The sequence below is a fragment of the Boleophthalmus pectinirostris genome, unplaced genomic scaffold (genome assembly GCF_026225935.1).
Source record: "Boleophthalmus pectinirostris isolate CB_2022bp ecotype Guang Dong unplaced genomic scaffold, ASM2622593v1 HiC_scaffold_9, whole genome shotgun sequence".
Lineage (NCBI taxonomy): Eukaryota > Metazoa > Chordata > Actinopteri > Gobiiformes > Gobiidae > Boleophthalmus > Boleophthalmus pectinirostris.
Window position 1 is genome coordinate 1,151,753 of NW_026571541.1, and position 12,277 is coordinate 1,164,029.

General features: G+C 39.2%; 1 protein-coding gene across 1 annotated transcript in view; it reads right to left on the reverse strand.

Moving 5' to 3' along the window:
- The window catches only part of LOC110172732 (roundabout, axon guidance receptor, homolog 1 (Drosophila)), a 413,603-nt gene that overhangs the window by 28,740 nt on the left and 372,586 nt on the right, over positions 1–12,277 (reverse strand). Inside the window, 2 exon segments of the mRNA XM_055166979.1 lie at positions 2,554–2,708; positions 9,772–9,814. Of these exon segments, the coding sequence (XP_055022954.1) occupies positions 2,554–2,708; positions 9,772–9,814 (198 nt within the window).

Below are 12,277 nucleotides of genomic sequence, written 5' to 3' on the forward strand. Positions count from 1 at the left end.
TCATGAAATATACATGCATTAACTTTTTGATAGTGTGTAATAGTATGTTATGAACTATGATGATTCCATGGAAATAGAAATATATCAAAACCGCACTTTGGAACATTCTCCCTCAAGATAGCTATTGGTTCAACAAAACAAATTTACTTTTTTAGTCAAATCATAACTATTGTAAAATTTAGGCCCTTGTTTACATTATTGTTGCCCAGTAATAGTTATGGAAATACCTTTGTATTTATCACATCTGGTGGATACAGTGTTGGGAGTAACGTGTTATGTAACAAATTACTGTAATGCATTGCTTTTTGGTGTAACGCAGTAATTTAACGGATTACAGGGAAAAGTGGTGGATTTTTCTTCATACAAATTCGATAAAATCACCACGGTGAAACGCCGGAAACGCGCCCGTGTAGACTGTCAGGTGACCATGAGCTAAAGGACCAGTGCAGAACTCTGCGCTGTTTAGACCTGGTTTAGACCTGGTTCAGTTGTGGTTCAGTTCTGGTTTAGTCCTGGTTCAGTCCATATCCAGTGCAAAAGTTCAGCATCTTCACAGTTATTTTGTGGAGAGTAACTTAAAAGTGCTGCAATAGTAATACAATATGTTACATTTTAAATACAGTGATATTTTAATGTAACTAATGACTTTGAAATGACAGTAACAAGTGATAAATAACACATTACAGTTTTAAAGTCACTTGTCCAAACAGTGGCTGGATATGTCTGACCAGGAAATAGCTTTAAAAAACAAAATTGCAAAGCTACAAAACTGTTTTAGAGAAATGACTAGTCTGACCTGTCCTGTGCACGTTACAACTATGTGGAAAGACAACAGCATGACTCCATGGAAACAGAAATCCATCAAAACCGCACTTCGGAACATTCTCCCTCGAGATAGAAGCATTTTATGCCATACTGTGAAATATTATATCCAAACAAACAACATTTCCACAGAAACAAAAGCAGGAGAAAGTCCTCGTCTAGACCAAATAAGAGTCAGGTTTGTGGAGAAGCAAGCCCACTGCACCTGCTAAATATTTCACCTATATATGGTACATTTGTTTTGCTTCAGTAACTTTTTTTTTTAGCAAGTTTTGATCCAAATTCCTACAAGATCAGATCATATTCCACATGATGTTGTAGCTTTGCATTACTAAGATCGATTGATTATTTAAAAAGGAAAAAAAAAGATAAGTTAAAGTATAAAACCACTATTATCTCTGTTTTCTTAATGCAGTGTAGTAATGTTTATGTAGAACTGGTTAAAAATATGATCTTAGCTGGTACTTGATGTGAGTAGTAGTAGTTTGAGATCCACTGTAGTAATGTACTGAATTGTATCCCTAACCTGCATTATTACAGAAACACAAATGAACATTAAAGTGGAACTAAACACTGGCCACGTTTACATGATGTTTATTTATTTCCGGATTAACTGTTTTGGATTAAATAGTTCAGAATTAAAATATTCTCCTTCAAGTTCACATCGTTATTCAATTCCGCTCAGTGTCTGGGGGTGGGGAAGGTTCTGATTGGACAGAGACACCAACGTATTTACGTCGACCAGAAGAAAACACACACTTCAGCTGCTACCGTCTTTTCTGTCATCTCAGTTTGTCGTTCACGGACACAAACTTGAACCAAACTTTTTCTGCAGTGGTTCTGATGATAATTACGAAGCAGCAGCTGGAGAATTGTCTCATCACACTTTATGTCTGTCAGCTGAGGAGGAGAAGGGAAGAGTGTCGGAGAAGGAGGAAGAAGACAAGTGAGTGTGAGACTGTTCTACCTCAGCCCACTCCCACATCCCGCTCACAAATCCAAAGAGACATGGATCAAAGTCCGAAGACAGAACTGGTGGAGCCGGATCGAAGGGCGACACAACGAACATAAACTGAACCACCGACATTATTTTTAACAAGAATAAACATGAAACATGATCTAGGAAGAAATTAATTTGGTATAAACCACTCACTTACTTTGGAATTAAGTTTAATTCCGAATAATCAGTTTCATTAGGAATTAAGTGTTTACATAGTTTTTTTTTAAAAGCAGAATTAATTTTTATTAAAAATGTAATGATTTTTATTCAGAATTAAAGCTCTCATGTAAACGTAGTCAGTGTGTATAAGGAGTCTTATCTGCATTATCTGTCATTACAAGTCAAGTGCTGCTTTCTGATCAAAAACGCCTAAATCAAAGTGTGTGCTGCCTTCAGTGACCTCTGCAATTTCAAGTACTTGGTGACATCACAAAAGATTGCCTTCAAGTCTTTCTGATACAAACACTTGGCTGCAAAGATGGAGTTTGGAGAGTGGATACTGGTTAGACCAATCACACTGTTCCTTAAACCTTTAGACCCCCATTTCCCATCATTCACACCCTTTTAGTCCTCAGCAGCTCTATCTGAAATGTTTTTGTGGGTGGAGTTTAGGTGTTTAGTCCCTCTTTCATCATTAGTTCAACCCACTTCACACGTTAGACGGTGATTTTAACCCGTCGGACTTGTTCACACCCGGAGCACTGCAGGACCACACCCTAGGGGGGACGTACCTGGGCGGCTGTAGGTTGCTAGGTTACTGTCGCTGTTGCCGTTGCCCGCCGTGCAGCAGTTGATGCTACAGTCGTTGTGGTTGGAGCAGGAGTTGGGCCAGGTGTCTGCGAGCCAGGGCTGGGTGGCGTTCTCCCCCATGTTCAGCAAACCAGGCCTGAAACCAACAAGATACAAGAGTTTAGAAGGACACGCTCGTGGGACTAGTGAGGGGACTGGATGCAATGAGAGATGAGCTGTTATGAAGTTATACAAAATAAGAATATCAAATAGATTATCCATAAAAATGCAGCAAACTAAGTAACAAAAGCTGCAGTGTAATCTTTCAGTTAGGGATATAAAGTGGTCATTTTGCACTTTTTGTTTTAGTTTTAATGCAAATTTCGCTGTGTTTCCTTGGAGTCAAAGATGGTTAGAGTAGTCAACAATGGTTTCTATTCACGCTTAGGTCACAAAACCAGAAAAAAAGTTTGGAAACAGGATGATGACAGCTTCAAAACTGACGAAATTGGGGAAAACTGAGATAATAACCTGGATTTCTTTATCTAGATGCCATTGTATTCTTTATTTTTTTCTTTTATAAATTGCCAATTAATTTGAGTATGATAATTTGTCTAACTAATGTCACTGTAGCGTTCCATTATGTTTGGCAGATCAACAGTTACAACCAGCTGACTGGAAGTGACATCGATGCAATTAGAGTCCAATCCCTCATGGAAAGCTCTTGCAAGTAGTGAAGCTGCTACTGTTGAATCCACAGTTTTATCACATGATTAGTGTTGGGATCTACACCGAAAGACGTCATCCGCATGTTTTGAATGTCTTCTGGTTAATCATGTTTAGAGCTGATTTTACTCAAATAAGACTAAGGTTATTTCAAAATTATATTACAAAACTACAAGGTAAATGGTCAGATTTTTATACAAATTTTATTTGAATAAGAAAAGGTTTGACATTACATATCTCGAAAGAAGAAAAAACATGCAGATGTTGTTGAAATTTTTCAATTAATATGTAGTTTGTCCCATGACTTCATCCCAGTTTTTAATTTTGGCCTCTGAGAATTTGAGTTTGACGCCCTTGAACTAAATAATATCTGAAGAGCTGCAAGAAACACAAATGTTCAAATCATTTCATATTGTCAAGTAAAGCTTTTGTCACTTTAGACTTACTCACAGTGGGAAGAGTACTCTTAATATTACTTAAGTAGAAATAAAAATAAGTTGCTAGAAAACTACTTTGAAAAGTAACTGCATCTGAATACTACCCAGTACTATTACAACATGTGCTGTGTTGTATTTAGAATGGCAGGTGATTCATAGTGTTGGCAGTTGCTTTTCCAGTGTTTGGTGATTGCTTCCGGACATGTTTAAAATGTACGGTGAACGAAGTCTTTCAACATTCTCTCAAAAATAATTCCTCCTCTGTTTACAATAGAATAAATCACTCATGCTCCAACAGTGGCGTGACATTTATCATAAACCCAGACATAATATTTGAAAAGGGAGATTAGTGAGCAATCCGGATTTGGTTTCCCTCTTGGCCATGTAAACAGTGGAAAACGCGCCGCATAAAGACAGAGGAAAGAGCGGAGGAAGAGCGGAGTGGAGCCGACACGCTCGCCCCCCAGCTCCTGTGTGAGGATTACAGCACCAACATGGCCTCCGCAGTCAGTGGAGCGGGCGAGACGAGGCCAAAAGGCTCAAGTACAAAGCAGTGGGAAGGCTGGTAGTTTGACTCCAATGTCTCTGAGCAAAACGTGTCTTGCCCCAGTGCAGATGTGTTCTATAAGGAGCTCTTGAGGTCAGAAGAAGTCTGTCGTGCACTGTCTGCATCTGATTATAAAGTGGAAGGAAGTGCGTATTGGCATGCTAGTTGTTGTTAGCTTTACCATCACAACAAAACTCAAACTGGCCTCTGAGATTTGTGAAAAGTGCTCATAAACTCATCATTAGGATGTTCTGAATGCATTAGATAAGTGAGGAACAGTGTCGGGGAAGTTACTTTAAAAAAATAGTGTTTGCTCATTCCTCGTGACTTCTTTAAAAAGTAATACCCTACTTTACTTAATTACTCTCTATGGCAGGGGTGTCCAAACTTTTTTCATCAAGGGCCACATCTCAAAACACAGACAAAGCAGAGAGCTGATCGAGGCTGTAGACTGGTGCTCAGTACAGTGAATAATTGAAATCTGTGCATGTTGAACACATTAGAATGAGCCATCAGTCTTTATTCATGCTAAGATCCTTAAAACCAAACATTAAATATTAAATATTGGCTTTATCAAGGTACAATAAAAAAAAAAAAAAAAAAAAAAAATGCAATAAAATGCTAAATTTTCATTGATGCAAGGGAATTTGGGCCAACTCTCCTAGAAGCCTGAGGGCCAAGAAAAAATTATCATTTGGCCCATGAGCCATAGTCTGGACATGCCTGCTCTATGGAAAGTAACTTTTTACGTTACTCATTACTTTGGTTACATTTTGGTTACTCCATCTAAGGCTAAATACCGGCACAAGACCAACAGTTGACAAGAATCGTGAGGAAAAGTTGAAAAGAATTTTGAAGAGAGTTCAGGAGGACATGAAAGAGGTAAATGGGTGGGGTCAGCGCAGTCTGCCCAGGGGATTCAACTTGTGGGTGAGGATGATACTGGCCCTCGCCAAGCACACTTCCTCTGAGGTGGTGCACTGCAATCGGCTCTGGGACAGTCCAGGAAAGACTCGAGGTGAAGGTGGCATGACCAGACCAAACTAGTACTTCTGTTAAACTGCACTGAGACCTCTGACTGAGACACAAAAGACACTGAGACACTCAGTGTAAATGTTGTAGAAACATTAACTGCAACAGTTTGCTGCAGCAAAACTTGAATTTCTCTTGGAAAGCGAGTTAATGCTTATGATTTAAGACCAAAATGATGAGCCTGACAGCAGCAGTTACAGAGGGGCTGGAACCCACGCTCACTTCCTGTTTGGAACGTGGCAGCGAGCAGGTTGATCCCACCACATAACACCAGTCTATAAGATCCTGTATCTAACGCACTTGGGACTAAACCTGGACTAAACCAAGCCAAGCTCTCTGGCATCTGATCCCACACACAACACCGGTCTAATTGAGTTCTCGGAGTTCAACACGCTCGAGGCTAACCACTTCACTACAAAAGCTAATCTGGCCATAAATACCATCAGCACTTTTCTCATAAAACTAACCAATCCAGCATCCACAAGCGCAGCAGCCATGTTCGAGAGCCCGATTGTTCCTCTATTCAAATTCGGGTCCAAAAATGGCGCAGAAAATGAGCAGTGAATGGCGTGTTGGCGTTCCCACTCCAGTGAGCCGTTAGCAGAGCGCTTTTGGCTAATGAACGCATTTGTCTTGTGGCGCCAAATTTACGCTGAACAATGGCTCTTCAATCAGACAGCGGCGTACGAGGAGGAAGAGGAGGAGGAGGAAGAGGAGCAGAGAGGGGGTAAGTGTGCAGCTGACACTAACTGAATATACACAAAGGATCAATGGAATGTGGTTAGACATATTTGTGTAGGCTGACGATTCAATAAGCAACAATACGACTCTCTGGTACTTAAAGCCGACCTATTGTGCAAAATCGACTTCTCCGAGCGTTTAACTGTGTTACAGTTGTTTCCTTCTCGTTTCCTCTCGGAGGCTGTACTTGAAGAGAGTCGTGCATGTTTCAGGAGTCTTTATTCTCCTCTATTCAACACCTCACTGCTCCAATCTGCACCTGTTTTCTAACCCTTCACAGCAGAATGGATTCCCAGGACATTTGTGAGTTCACAAACTCACGTGAATCCACATTGGTGTTCACCTGCCGGTGCGACATCACCCGACAGGTGTTGGCCAACCAATCACATCGCAGCACTGAGGTTTGTACAGAGGCCAAAGGTGAAACTCCCAAATGAACCAAAACAAACATGGTGACGTTCACAGACATACTTCAGGATATTTTAATGTCAGTATGGAGTATTTAGTTTGTGAAAACACACAGAGGGAAGCACTTTGTGCACTTGTGGACAGGGGACATGTCTGTGCTTTTGTCTCAACTGGATTTAAACAGATTCAAGTTAGCTTATTTAACTTGTTCCACAAATATTCATCATGAGTAGGGCTGGTATCATTAAGAAGCTGCTGATATAATACATCCCTCGATACATAGGCCATGATACGATACATACAACCATACAGTGTATAGTAGTAGTGTATGATATATTTCACATCTATTCTATACAGTTCAATAAAATTAAGGCTAAATCAAGGCTGTGATACTAAAAGTCTTTGTTAAACCATTTTGTGTGTAAATTGAATATGAAACACAAACATTTTAATCATCAGAACTCTGAAAATATCAAATGTGTCACATAAACGAGTTTCCTTCTAGTAAACAAGCAACAAAACTGTAGCTGTAACAAAATAATTTTGTAAAATATACCAAATATTACTCTTGGTGATATATCGATACAGCAGCCCACGATATCGATACTGTATCATCACATTAAACGATACGATATATCAATATTTGGATATTTTTGTACACCCCTAATCCTGACGCTCTGTGTTTTCACTTTCAGTGAGCTGTTCCAGATTGATAATGTGTAGAATTTAATTCGCAGTGACACTTGTATCAGAGTGAGTCAGGTTACCTGTTTTCACCACAACAGCACATTACCAGGAAATGACTTCCTACACCAATTTGATTTACTTTTTAAAATTTTAATTGCTGATAGGATTTGGCAGTGTCACAAAGTCATTTTGGTACAAATGAAAAACAAATGTGTTAGTGTGATGTATTTATCCATAGGAGGAACATACAGCATGTGGTGCTTTGTTGTCATGACGGTGTGATTACAGGGACGTCAGCTCCTGTTACACACCACACTTTTCTATCACGGTTCATTTATTAGGTCATTTTAGACGAGTATTGCAATTTATGTCCAATTTCAATCCAAATGTCTGAATGATAACAGAATGATCCACGGCTGTCATAGACTCTAACTATAGAGCGTGCACAGGCACACTGTCTGCTTCAGATGCTTCTAGTCGCTCTCTTATTGTCTTCATACTCCACACAGACAAACAGAATCCTCGCCTGCAGCTCCACCACATCTCCACCAAAACACACCAGCCCCTCCCCAGACACAGGCCCACTCTGCCCCCTCACACAGCACCGAGGCTGGGTGTAACCGGGAGCGAGCTCTGGTGGAGCTCCGGCACAGCCTGCTGGAGGAGAGGAGGAGTGGAGGAGAAGACGAGGACAGGACGAAGACGAGGGGAGGAGAGGAGGAAGGGCGGAAGAAAGGAGTGGAGGAGGAAAGGAAATGTGGAGAGATGAAGAATCAAGAAGCAACAACATTTTATTTTGTTTAATTTTAAGAGGAGATGAAGAGCGGAGGAGACGAAGGAGAGCAAAAGTGGAGGGGAGGAAGACATACAGTATCACCGTATCACTTATATAAGATTCAACACTTATTTATTTATTTATTTTGAAGAAAGGAGCTGTAGAGTAGAGTTTATTTCATTGATTTTTGTATTATTTATGTATTTATTTATTTATTCACTTATTTCCAAAGAGGAGGAGATAGAAAGATGAGAGGTGGAGGAAGAGGAGGAAGAGGAGGAGGAGGAGTGTATATTCTGAGGCGCCTCCTGAGCATGCACCTGTCTTTGTCCCTGTCTCTGCTCCAGCTCCTCCACTGCAATGAGAAGTCACAGCACTCCCCCTAGTGTCTGCCTGAGGGCACTGCACCTGCCCTGCCCTGCTCTGTATGTGTGTGTGTGCGTGTGTGTGTGTGTGTGTGTGTGTGTGTGTGCATCTCTGCAGGCTTTGTTTGGAGTTTCATGTTCTATTCTGTGTTGGTGGACAGATACTGTTGTACAGACGTGAGGTGAACATGTGGATTTGAGTTCACAGTTTGTACAGAAATTCATTTGAAACATTTGAAATTGTATTTTGTTGTAATACATTGTGTACAATCATCATCATCATCATCATAGCAGCAGTAATAGTAAGAGGTATATAGTAGATAGTAGATGAAGTAGCTCTAGCAGTACTAATAATAATTGCAGTAGTAGCAGTAGTAGTTGTGGTAGTAGTAATAGTATAATACCAGTTGTGTTAGTGTTAGTAGTAGTAGTAGCAGTGGTAGTGATTGTAGCAGTGGTGGTAGTTTTATAGTAGCAGTAGTAGTAGTAGTAGTAGTAGTAGTAGTAGTAGTAGTAGTAGTAGTAGTAGTAGTTGTTGTTGTTGTTGTTGTGATTGTAACACTGGTGGTAGTTTTATAGTAATAGTAGTAGTACAGTAACAGTAGTAGCAGTAGTAGTTGTGGTAGTAGTTATAGTAACAGCAATTGTGTTAGTGTTAGTATTAGTAATAGTAACAGTTGCAGTAGTAGTAGTAGTAGTAGTAGTAGTAGTAGTAGTAGTAGTGATTGTAGCAGTGGTGGTAGTTGTAGTAATAGTAGTAGCAGTTGATGTAGTGGATGTAGTAGTAGTAGCGATAGTAGTAGTAATAGTAGTAATTGTAGAGGTGGTGGTACTTGTAGTAATAGTAGCTGTAGTAATCATGTAGTTATGGATGTAGTAGTAGTAGCAGCAGTAGTAGTAGAAGTAGTAATGTAGTGATTTTAGCAGTGGTGGTAGTAGTAGTAGTAGTAGTAGTAGTAGTAGTAGTAGTAGTAGTAGTAGTAGTAGCAGTAGTAGTAGTAGTAGTAGTAGTAGTAGTAGCAGTAGTACTAGTAATTGTAGCATTGGTCTTAGTTGTAGTAATAGTTGTAGTAGCTGATGTAGTAGTTGATATAGTAGTAGTAGTAATGGTAGTAATAGTAATTGTAGTAATAGTGGCTGTAGTAGTTATCATGTAGTTCTGGATGTAGTAGTAGTAGTAGTAGTAGTAGTAGTAGTAGTAGTAGTAGTAGTAGTAGTAGTAGTAGTAGTAGTAGTAGTAGTAGTAGTAGTAGCAGTAGTAGTGTAGTGATTGTAGCAGTGGTGGTAGTTGCAGTAATAGTATTAGTAGTAGTTGATGTAGTAGTGGCTGTAGTAGCAGTTGCAGTAGAAGCAGTTGCAGCAGTATTAGTACTGGTCATACCATAAAGCTCATTTGTCATAAAATAATTAACACTAAAATACAATTAAAAGTGTAAATAAAATATAAAATGAGTGTGTTCATCAATATAATATGACATTCCAAATATAAGATTAAGTCTTACCTCCCGGCGCTGCTCACGCCCTCCCCTCCTCTCTGATAGGCCACTGCAACACACACAGGAAAATACTACATGAGTACTTTGACCATCAACAAAATACTATGAAATACAACAGGTGTAACATTCACCAGTCTCTGAGTATTACCACACACTTTTACTATAAAATAAATACTTTACTCCTGAACTAAACGTGCACTGTTTTGTGGCGTTGCTAAAAACAGAGGGAACTACATAGACCATGATCCTTTGCTCTGTTTCCATGCAGCCGATATGAAGTATTTACTGTAACATTCGATTTTCTTGTGATTTTAAAAAGAAAGTATAATAAAAATAAATAAATAAATAATAATAATAGTTGTTGTTGCTGTTATTTATTTATTTATTTATTTTTTATTTTTATTTTTTTTTATGTTCTTCTCTGATTCCTTTTTGTATTTGGGTTTCGTTCTTAGCCACCCAGTAACTGGAGGACGAGGAGTCAGCGGAGAAAAGGTATAAGCAGCTTAGAGATCCTACAGCGTTGATGTTTTCTGAAGCTTGTGTGAGTGTGTGAAGAACAGATAGAGAAGAAGAAAAAGTTTAATTTCCACTATAAGCACAAGAAAGAGGGAGGAGAGAGGAGATAAGAGGAGAGAGGAATGAATAGAGGGAGTGAGGGAAGAGAGGAGGAGATGGAGAGATGGATAATGAGAAGGAGGAGAGAAAGAGAGAGGGGAGAGAGGAGGAAAGAGAAGGAGAGGAGGGGAAAATGGGAGAGAGGGACGTGTGTGGAGGGAGAGAGGGCAGATGGAGGTGTTGTAGGATTGGTTCTATAGATTAGGATCAACAGGATTTAGAGAAAAGAAGATGTGACATTTAGTGTCTCCTCTGGAGCCACACGATTTACTGTGTCCATGTACAGTGTTGGGGAGTAACAGATTACATGGACCAGAGTTATGTAAGAGTACAAATTATGAGCAACTGTATTCAGTTACAGTTACTGTTTCAGTGAGTGGTAATTGGATTACAGTTACTTTGTTGAAATAAATGGATTACACAGCAGTATGTTCCTATTTTCACATTTTGGGCTATATTCCTTTTTTTGTTTTTTGTTTTTGTAATTTTGTAATTCCACTCATTGCCAGACACTAAACCAGGACTAAAACCAGGTCTAAACCTGGACTAAAACCAGGTCTAAACCAGGACTAAAACCAGGTCTAAAGCAGGACTAAACCAGGACTAAGACCAAGTCTAAAGCAGGATTAAAACCAAGTCTAAACCAGGTTTAAACCAGGTCTAAACCAGGACTAAAACCAGGTCTAAACCAGGACTAAAACCAGGTCTAAACCAGGACTAAACCAGGACTAAAACCAGGACTAATCCAGGTCTAAACCAGGACTAAACCAGGACTAATCCAGGTCTAAACCAGGACTAAACCAGGACTAAAACAGGATTTAACTAAACCATGCTGCGTGGACCGTGTCTCGTCCTCTTCTATCAATAATATTTTTAATAAAGTCTGGGCTTTTTTATTTTCTTTTATCAGACAAACTTTTTATATGAAGATTTCCTCGTCTTTGCTTCTCTACAACAAATCAAGTAATCCAAAGTATTCAGATTACATTACTCACCTTAAGTAATTTAATGGATTCTGTTACAAACTACATTTTGGGGTATGTAATCTGTAATCTGTAGGGGAATACATTTTAAAAGTCACCTTCCCAACACTGTCCATGTACCACACTGCACTTTACTCTGCACGAATAAAGTACTTCATTTCAAAACAAATATATTTATGAATGTTGTGAGTCATTTTAAAGGAACTGCATGTATCCTGCTCTTGTACGGTTAAATCTGCAGACACAAGTTTTATTTTCATTCTTTTTTTCCATGGTCGTGTTTGGTTGCTCTTGTGGCTGACTAGCTGACACACTGAGCAGTTTTTGAACTTTTTAGATTTTCTGTATCTTGAACTTTTGGCTTGGCATTTTGGGCTTTTGACGATGTTTGTGCAGCTCAAAGGACAGAAGTGAAGGTGATTGATTGATTTGAGCAGTTTGTTTTCCTGTATCCATGGCAACCCGTCTTGGAGATATCTATGCTAGCTCTGATATGCTACAGACTTGTAATAATAACGCTTGTAATAATAATTTCTACATCACATATGTCAGAACATGTTCCAGAGGGAATGTCCCGTCTCACAAAAACAGAGTGGAGAGAGAAAGACAAGGAGAGGGACACTTTTGTCCTGAGGGCTGTTACTGTCCTCACACTGCCCTGACACTATCTGATGATTCTGCTTCTGACGCTGCTGAGATTTATGCTTTTATTCATTTTATTTATTTATTTAAAACAAAGACAGTGCACAGAAAACTTTGATGCATAGAAAAGATGCTCTGTGCCAGATTTAGTTGCAAACTCCTGTCCACCTGCCGTCCTCAGGCAGGTACAGAGTCATTATAGAGACAACATTTCATCAATAATAGTGTCTAATAAAAAAAAAAAAATAAAAAAAAAAAACTTTCAAAAC